Consider the following 10,417-nt stretch of genomic DNA (forward strand, 5'->3'; position numbering starts at 1 on the left):
TCTTGGAGGAGAGACGAAACGTTTCATCAGAGAAGAACCCGTCCAGAGGACCTATACAATTTTTTTCTTTTTGATTACATTTCCAAGGTTTCAGCTAAATAAGCTCAATGTCACATTTATTTGCACGTGTGACTCAAACAGGATGTKCATGCTCCTGTGGTGGCAGAAACTTTGTCACGTGCACAAATTAGATGTGTGCAAACGATGATCCTCTGACTACATTTAAATGACCCCTGGCTAAGAAAAAGCAAATGATTTTAGGTATAGGTTTTCCAGAGTTTGTCGGTTTTTTGGTATTTTATGAATATATGATTTTTTTTTTATGGTATGGGACTTGGGGATTTTGCGTGTGATTTGTTTTTATTTGATAGTGTTTTGTTGTTTTAATGATTCTGAACCACTACTATAAACTAAAGACATTTTTGTTACGTGTGACAGAAAACTATGGAGCCCGCGAGGGGACATGGGTTTTTTTCTTTTGTGTTCGCACGCAATACCTTTGCGTTCCCTCGCAATACCTTTGTGTTCTCTCGCAATACTTTTACGTTCCCTCGCAATACCTTTGCGTTCCCTCACAATACCTTGTGTTCTCTCGCAATAATTTTACGTTCCCTCGCAATACCTTTGCATTCCCTCGCAATACTTTTGCGTTCCCTTGCAATGCCTTTGCGTTCCCTCGCGATACTTTTGCATTCCCTCGCAATACCTTTGCGTTACCTCGCAATACTTTTGCGTTATCTCGCAATATTGTTTTGCGTTCCCACGCAAAAGTTTGATTTTTATATGAACTGAATTAAATCAGACTTTTATTTTGAAATATCTGGTTACCAAAACAGGATGTGTTGCCACAAGTTCGTGAAATTGACTTTGATGTTGCGTGGCTGCACTGTGTTAAAATATCAGCATTTGACATATTTCCATGCGTGGCTGTGTGATATATTCATTCTGAAGTTGAATTAAAGCAGTAGGCTAACTCGCTACTGGTAAACATGTGAGTTTTTAAATAAACCGGCGGGCACAACAGTGTTTTACGATTTTTGCGAGGGAACACAAAAGGTATTGCAAGGGAACGCAAAAAGAAAAAAAATCCCCCATGTCCCCTCGCGGGCTCAGTAGAAAACAATCCTTTTTGAATCTTGAAATTTAATATATTTTATTTTGTTCAGAATAAATGTATGAAGTCTCCTCTATGGTTAGAAATTAGTTCTGACACCCAACAGAAACATATTGACGGTGCATCTCATTAATAAGTCAAGTTGTAGCAGCCAGGGGGTACACAAGTCTAAAAAGGTTGGGAGCCACTGCCCTAGATAGCTAATGACAGTAGGTCAGGATAATACGTAGACAGACTAGTAAATAGAGCTCTTTGCTTTTCGACTCAACTCTGTTTTCACTACAACCAAGCAGTGCCCTCATTAATGAGAAAAAGGCTAAAATCCACTGATCCATTCTCTCGCTCCTACCATCACTTGGGAACAAGATGCCCAGGCACTTGAACTCCACTCTGCTGTGAACCACCCCAGTGTATTCTGATAGTAATGACCTACAAACAGAACCACGTCATCTGCATTAAGCAAAGATGAGACCCACTCCTCTCTATGACTGCACCTTGACATCCTGTCCATGAACACCCCTTCCAGGACACCATCCAGTGACTCGGGCCAGGCAAGCTGAGCTGCTGTTTGGTGCAGAAGCTAAAACAGCAACCAGAACCTTCTCTCCTTCAACTCAAAGCCACAGAGTGGCAACTCTCTCCTTCACCGAGGAAAACTCCAACACTGAGGCATTTAGCCAGGTGTTTGAATATCCCCCACACCCACCTGACACTTCCCTCTAAAACAGCTTGGTGAGCCCAGCTATATCTACTTGGTAAATGACCTGAACTTGTATACTTGTATAGCGCTTTATCAAGTCCAAGGGCTCCAAAAGCACTTAACACTACAGTCAATCACTTACTGATACATGTTCACACGCTGACGGGGGTAAGCTACATTGTAGCAGACTAACAAAGGCGAGGCTGCCATGCACTGGAGCCACTGGACCATCTGACCAACAACTGGGTTGTACAGGGTGGGGGTTCAGACTGGCAACCCACCGGTTACAGGATAAACCCCTACCTCCTGTTACCATTGTCATCTGACTTCACACACAAGCACAGCCTCCTTACCTGCCAGTGAGCTGATGCTCTATATCCCTAGAGCTACAGTCATATGAAAAGGTTTGGGCAGCCTTGTTAATTTTCCTGATTTACCTTTATAAATCATTGATCGTTTGGATAAAAAAAATCAGTTAAGTATATCATATAGGGGACAAACACAGTGATATTTGTGAAGTGAAATGAAGTTTATATGATTTACAGAAAGTGTGCAATAATTGGTTAAACTAAATTAGGCAGGTGCATAAATTTGGGCACCAAAAAAAAAATCCTTTACTTAATATTTAGTAGCTCCTCCTTTCACAGAAATAACAGCCTCTAAACACTTCCTACAGCTTCTAAYGAGAGTCTGGATTGTGTCTGAAGGTATTTTAGACCATTCTTTACGAAACATCTTTAGTTCATTCAGGTTTGATGGTTAATCTAATAAAGTTCATTGTGTCTATAAAATCAATCTACTACGTTTTCCTAATTACTAGACACTTTTTTTTATCTTTTATGTCTATACAGACATAACATAATCGAAACATGTCAGGTATGTCTGCATAGACATAAAAAAGTGTAGTAATTAGGAAGACGTAGTAGGTTTGATGGTTTCTGAGCGTAGACAGCTCTCTTTATGTGACACCACAGATTTTCAATAATATTCAGGTCTGGGGACTGAGATGRCCATTCCAGAACGTTCTACTTGTTCCTCTGCATGAAGGCCTCAGTAGATTCTGAGCAGTGTTTAGGGTGGTTGTCTTGTTGGAAGATGCAGCCCCGGCTTCAGCAGCTTCAGCTTTGTCACTGATTCCTGGACATTGGTCTCCAGAATCTGCTGATATTGGTTGGAATCCATGTGACCCTCAACTTTAACAAGATTCCCAGTCCCTGTACTGGTCCCACAGCCCCACAGCATGATGGAACCAGCCCCACATGTTACTGTAGGTAGCAGGTGTTTTTCTTGTTCTGCCCAAATAACTCTRTTTTAGTTTCATCAGTCCACAGCACCTTATTCCAAAATGAAGCTGGCTTGTCCAAATGTGCTTTAGCATACCTCAAGCTGCTCTGTTTGTGATGTGGGCGGAGACAAGGCTTCCTCTGCATCACTCTCCCATACTGCATCTCCTTGTGTAAAGTGTGCTGAATAGTTGAACGATGCACAGTGACTCCATCAGCAGCAAGATGATGTTGTAGGTCTTTGGAGCTGGTCTGTGGGTTGACTCTGACTCTTCTCAACATCCTTCACTTCTGTTTATTCCAGATTAGTCTTGGTCTGCCACTTGGAGCCTACACTTGAACTGTGCCTGTGGTCTAACATTTTCTCACAATGTTTCTCACAGTGGAGACTGAAAGATGAAATCTCTSAGATAGCTTTCTGTATCCTTCCCCTAAACCATGACGCTGAACAATCTTTGTTTTCAGATCATTTGAAACTTGTTTTCAGACTCCCATGCTGCCACTCTTCAGAGATGCAAAGAGGAGAAAAACTTACTATTGCCCCCCTTAAATACCCTTTCTCATAAGTGGAGTCACCTGTGTATGGAGGTCAAGGGTCACTGAACTTAACAAACCTAATTTAAGTTCCAATAATTAGTTCTAAAAGTTTTGAAATCAATAAAATGAACACGGTGCCCAAATTTATGCACCTGTCTAATTTAGTTTAACCAATTATTGCACTTTCTGTAAATCATATCAACTTCATTTCACTTCTCAAATATCACTGTGTTTGTCCCCTATATGAAATATTTAACTAATATTTTTACTCCAAACAATCAATGATTTATAAAGGTAAATCAGGAAAATTAACAAGGCTGCCCAAACCTTTTCATATGACTGTAGTTTATGCCACCAGGAATTGGCAGAGCCAGTGTTCCTCCCTCACCTGCTGCCCAGGTTGCATGGCACTAGACCATGGCTAATGCCCCAGACARCATAGCCCCYAGTATCACATGGGTACTCAGACCCCTCCACCACAATAAGGTGGCGATTCTGTCATGAAGCTGTTTCCACAAAACCAATTTAAAATCTGAGAATTCTAGATAGTTCCCTCACCTTTTATTGCTTCACATACATTCTTATTATTCCTTACCATCTGAAGAGACAAATGACAGTTAAAATTTAAAAGTTTTGCTTTTGAAAAATACGATGGATTAAGACTGACATGAAGTTTCTTTTAAAAGTCTGTGTGTATAACTGCTTTGTGCACATTTGTTTTTCCTGTAGCATTTGATGAACTAGTAGAAGCCTAYTCAGAACAAGCGCGGGGTTTATTGGATGGAGGAGCAGACATCCTTCTGGTAGAAACAATCTTTGACACTGCCAATGCAAAGGTAACTTTGTTCTTCTTTGAAACATTGCTAGAATTGCCAGTGATCTTTGAATTTAAGTTTTACTTTCTAATGCCCATTTTTATAAAATCTGTGCATCTACAATGCTCATAATTAGCTACATTAGCATGTTGTGTTGTAGCTATGGCATTTTAAACACATTTATATTAAAAAGCACCTAAGCAAATGTTGAAGACCAAAAAAAAAAAACAACTTGATATGTATTACCCTTTCACAGTGCACAAATCTATTTTTACCATCACATAGAGTTGGATCTAATTTGACAAACATGAATGTCACATCAAACAAATAGAACAGTACAACATAATACATACTGTTACTAAACACATWASCRCAAATTATATTTGCCAAAAATATTTAATGGTTTCAATTGGAGACCTGTTCAGTAATGCACTACCAGTGTTCTGATGTATTTATAGTGCAAGTAGAAGATGAAATGCAGTCATATTACAGTATAACACACATGGCTGTGCTGTACATACAAAATACATTTTTGTGTAGCTCATTAATGCTTCATGTTGTCGCCTTTTTAATTTATCAGGCTGCCCTGTTTGCCATTGACCTGCTTTTTGAGAAGATCTACAAAAGAAGGCCTATATTTGTATGTTCAAACATTATTCATATTCTTTGATTTTTTTTTCTTCTGTTTCCAAAGTTTACATTTTTGAGTAGTTCCAAACTTGTATAACTGGCAGTTTCTTGCTAATAAAATAAAATTAAGTTGATTTAACAAAGTTTTTCTAGTTTGATGCTGAGCTGTTTAGTAAAACTTTTGAAAAAAATGTTTTTATGAAATTAGCAAATCACTGCGTTCTGGTTTCATTTATATTTTACATAACATCAGAATGTTTTCAGAGTTGAAGTTGTAAATTATTTCTAGATGGTACTACTTTTTTGTAAATGAGAGATAAAATTTCTCAAAATTTGATGGGAAATACTGGAGCAGTAATAGGAAACATGAGTAAGTTTGTATATATATATAAATTGTCTTGTTTAACTTAAACTTCAGATCTCAGGGACGATTATTGACCGGAGTGGACGAACACTGTCTGGTCAGACTGGGGAAGCATTTGTAGTGAGTGTGTCCCATGCAAAGCCACTATGGTGAGTTACTGTATATCACAGGTAACGCATACACCTTTAAGAGAATAAGCAATGATAAAAAAAAAATCCTTGAACTGTTGAACAGCACTTTGTCATTTTGTTGCAGTATTGGTCTGAACTGTGCCTTGGGTGCTAGAGAGATGAGACCATTTATTGAGATCATTGGAAAAAGCACCACAGCTTTTGTAATTTGTTATCCCAATGCAGGTAAACAACTACATGCAGTTAACATTTCTGTTTTCCGACCAAAAATAGTACACCTGATCATCTAGGCTCCATTACAACTATAATTCACAGATCTGTTGCTGTCAGTGACTACTTGACAAATAACATTTGTGAGGGAGTCTCCARAATGTCTTGACGTGTTTGCAAAGGTTCTCAAATTCCTTGTATGTGTTGCAGAGTTACTCACCCTTGTCCCTTAAATTATGAACATGTTAAAAACAAATGTGCAACATTTTTTCCRAACAGAGTTGTCTTAGGTGTCTACAACCGTCTTCAATAAATCAAAAAGAAAAAATAAGTAGGGTTCTTCTTTAGTGAAACGTTTCGTCTCTCCTCCAAGAGACTTCTTCAGTCTGATGAGTTTCAGGTGAAACTCAGTCTTATAAGCTCCGTCACCACATGGTGGACAAACAGGTTAGTCATATGCAAAAAAGGGCCATCGCCCAACAATAGGCCATTGAAGCTATAGAATCCAAAGAGGAACACATCTGACAATAATTAACAAAACATCTAATCAAGCCTATTGTTAGACGAAGGCCCTCTTTTGGATGTGACTAACCTGTTTGTCCATGTGGAGGCAGTGCTTATAAGGCTGAGTTCACCTGAAACTCATCAGACTGAAGAAGTCTCTTGGAGGAGAGACGAAACGTTTCACTAAAGAAGAACCATCCAGAGGAMCTACTGATTTTTACTTTTTGATATTTTCTACCTGGATTACTGAGATGCGTCAGGACGTCTTCAATGTAGATTTGATAAATTTGAGTTGTATTCTGACCCCAACATGGAAGACCTCCTTGAACAGAAAACCTCTGAGGCCGCAGCCCCGAACTTTTAGGTCTTAAAAACCACACCAGTAATGAGACTGAAACATATACAGTATATATATGTATGAAACAGKTTTTAGTCAGTAGATAACTGTGTTGTTGCTATGAAACTACAAACATGGCCGAACGGGGTGGAGTCGAACGCTCAGCGACCTGGAGGGGGCGGGTGTGAAATATCTCATTTGTATTTAAAGAGACCGCACCAAAACAGCTTGCTCTGAGGCGCAACTCAGAACAGGGGTAAAAGCAAGGAGTCTGTGGAGCAACAAAAACAAGGAATTAAGACCAAAGTGTTACAGTTTTATTTTAAATAGACCATTAAGTGAATGATTTAGACGTGAAAAAGAAGGATTTAAAAGCATGATATGATACCTTTTAAGATAAGATAAGATAAGATAGAACTTTATTGATCCCACAGTGGGGAAATTTGAACATTACAGCAACTCAAAACAGTGGAGTTGCAGTAACAGGCTGCCTGCCGTGGCGCCAACTTAGAAACAATAAAAACTGAAAAACACACAAGGGAAGGGAAGATGAGGAAAAAGGCAAAATCATCATATTATATCAACACTGTGACACACTAAGGTGTTTATGAAAAAAAACCTCTGCATAGAGCAAGTTTATTAGCCAGAGGAGTAAGTGAGTTTAAGGGGGCCCGAAGAATCCAGTCCCCCAAAACCAGCGCAGCCATAGTTCAGAATATTGATGAAAACTGTTCATTTCTGTGCAGCTTTCAGCCTGCTCYGAAAAAGCAGATTAGACGGGCGAGTGGAGTGGGGAAGGTGGGGGGCCGAGCCTTTGTCGACACATCCAGCCAGGAAGAATTCAGTCAACAGATCCAAGGCCGTTGTCAGGGAGATCCAGATTCTGTAATCAGTTGTTTTGGGAACAAAAGAGACGAGCAGACGACAACAATTTTCCATCTGCTTTAGAGTTCCTGCTGGTACATCTCAAGGTGGCGATCCCACTCAGGCAAAATGGTGTGGACAAATTCCGCCGAGCCCGAATCTATCAGCTTCTCCCAGATTAGTTCCATCTGGCCAGCAAAGTCCAGGGACCACAGCCGGCCCGCGACCCGTATATATTTAGAATTATTTACTTTGCAATTACTGTGACGGAGCTGATTAAAGAGGCAAATGATGCACAAAAGTTTAAGCTRAAATCAGGTAATGCAGCAGATAATTTCTCTCTTTTTTTAAATCAAATATTTTACACTAAGTATGTCCTATAAACAGCACTAATCAGAATCAGATTATTTTTGCCCTGGCAGTACATATGGTACATTTCCCCACTAAAAATTATGAATACCTTATGTACTTATGGAGACAAACTTTWTTAGCAATGCGRGACACTGTTTGGTTGTATTATGAGACACACATCTCTTTGAGAAACACTTTTCCACTTATACAGTATGTGTAAAACCTATTTTACTCCTGATGAGTGTTTGCACAATACTTTGGTGAATCAGGGTTGTAGTTTTAAAAAATCATTTACAATTTGAAGCTGTTATTGTATTTTTAAATTTATCTTTATTGTTCTGATTTTGCTGGTTCGACTAAGAAGCATATAGTTTACCTTCATGTTGTATTTCTGTTACTCTTCAGGATTAATATATTTCCTCATTTGTGTTTTTATAGGTCTTCCCAACACATTCGGAGGCTATGATGAAACTCCTSAAGTCACAGCTTCCAGTTTAAAGGTTTAGATTTTTTTTATTTCTTGTTCAATGTTTTCAAGGATTGCATTTCTGTGGCACGTTTTTGGTTTTGTTTCTCAGTTAAAGCATTTACTCTGCAATTCACTCGGTCATACAATCACTTATAAAACACTTCCTAATGTACACAGGCTGTTTAGTGTCTTTATAAATTGACAGTAACACCCTGAATAAAACTTTTGGGGAAATATTGAATTCAGTATTTTGGCCAAGGCYGTTTGACATGATTGAGGAAGCCATAAATTAAACGATCATCTCTTGATTTGATAGATGACTGTTCTTTCTCTTGAGCCAATGTTGCCTTTAACAGCATGTTTTTACAGACTAGAGCTTAAGAAATTTTGATAATTATCATACTTAAAAGCAGCTTTAAAGTGTTCCCCGATTAACATTAGACATTATTTCATAAACRCTGTAAAACAAAGAGAGTAAAAATAAAAGTTTTTATTAATTAAAAAAAATGTGGAACAAACACTGCAATCTAGTGTCAGTTTCATCCTTCTCTCAAGCTGAAAAAATATAACTCCCACCCCCTCCCCCCGGATCTTTTTTCTGACCCAGGCCCAAAGTAAAGAATCGGGGATAAATCAAAAGTTCTAAGTGTAAATAAATACTTCTACATCTCTGTGTTCATGGTGGATTAAGTGTTTCACATTTTTTTTTTATTTCTTTCCCCAATCAGCAACCTAATAGATTTATATTTTATAATAATTATATTTTATAAATATGTCCATGTTTAATCGTGTGAGAAATCCACATTTTTCTGTTTATTCAGTCAGTATTTAATACAGTTGACACCATAAATTTTTTAAATATAATGGTGTGCTTATTTTTTTTTTAAATTCAGCACATAAAAAAATAGTCCTTTTGGTTATGCCGGTGAAGATCTCAGTCATCCAGGTCATGATGAAACACAAAAAAGGTTGAGGTGTGSTGTATGTAGTTCAGTGCAGTGAGGAATGTTCAGACATTTACTCTATATTGAAGAAACTAAACAACCTCTTCACAGATGCTTGGCTCAACACCAGAGAGCCAGTTCTTTGGGACAAAACTCAGCAGTTCACCTACATCTCAAGGATAAGGAACACTTGTTTGAGAACCAGAGGACAGATGGTTCAAGAGAGGGGTAAAGGAAGCCATCTACGTGAAACAAGAAAAAACATTAAACAGAGGAGGAGGCCTCAAATTTCAACTATCTTAAACTTAAAAAACAGCTTTAAGTCTGATTCCCTGTCAGTTCCACTCCAACTCACACCCTCAGGAATGTGACCAAAACATCTCACACACCAACCATACAGACAAAGAGCATAAAGGCTTGGTTAAAGTCGTGCTTTGGGTAGTCGTGGCGGGCGCGCGCATTATACTTGGCACTTATGTTGTTGTAGGTTTCTCCAAAAGGACAGGTGGAAGTATACTTTATAACTTGTGAAATGTTGTAAATAGGAGAGCAAAGGCGTGACGAACAAACAAGCTCTTTGAATGGTGCACAGCCTTTGCGGAGTTTCAAAAATTTGGAAGTGCACGACCACGCGCCGGGACACCGCGTGGGGCCAACGTGCAGGGGCGGGGACGGCGCGATTGCTCACTTTTGGCGTGTGCCCGGTGCGACACGTCAACTATAAACCAGGCTTAATGAGCTTGCATTGCAAAAAGCAGATAGTTCACACCTTCATGCCAGGATATCTCTCTTGGGAGTCATACAGAGCCTCTATTGTGAAGGACGATTGGCTCCAGCCTAAACTACATGTGAATCCAAGTCCTTTCAGGGCCTCTACTGTGGTTTTATTAAAGCTGGCAGCTCAGCACATGCCAGCCTCCTGGATGGGAGGCGAAACATCTTCAACTTCAGAATATATGTCCAGTTGGTTTGTTTTTCTGTTCCCTTCATGTTATAAAAGGACCCTCTTTATATGAGAGAAAATCCAGACTTTTAAGAAAATGGCCTGTTATTGATTAATTATTTGTCGACTGAAGATCAATAAACTTTAGAATAATTCATTAATCAATAACTTGCATCCCTAGTTTGTATGGTCCTGTATTAAAATGAGCATGAATTGACAGC

The 10,417-nt window shown here is 38.9% G+C and overlaps 1 protein-coding gene across 1 annotated transcript in view; it reads left to right on the plus strand.

The window, feature by feature from the left end:
* The window catches only part of mtr (5-methyltetrahydrofolate-homocysteine methyltransferase), a gene marked incomplete at its 3' end in the record, with an annotated part of 97,370 nt that overhangs the window by 20,401 nt on the left and 66,552 nt on the right, over nt 1-10,417 (plus strand). Inside the window, 5 exon segments of the mRNA XM_014028160.1 lie at nt 4,364-4,470; nt 5,030-5,089; nt 5,498-5,592; nt 5,699-5,799; nt 8,279-8,340. Of these exon segments, the coding sequence (XP_013883614.1) occupies nt 4,364-4,470; nt 5,030-5,089; nt 5,498-5,592; nt 5,699-5,799; nt 8,279-8,340 (425 nt within the window).

The sequence above is a fragment of the Austrofundulus limnaeus genome, unplaced genomic scaffold, assembly GCF_001266775.1.
Source record: "Austrofundulus limnaeus strain Quisiro unplaced genomic scaffold, Austrofundulus_limnaeus-1.0 Scaffold721, whole genome shotgun sequence".
In the NCBI taxonomy this organism is placed as follows: Eukaryota; Metazoa; Chordata; class Actinopteri; order Cyprinodontiformes; family Rivulidae; genus Austrofundulus; species Austrofundulus limnaeus.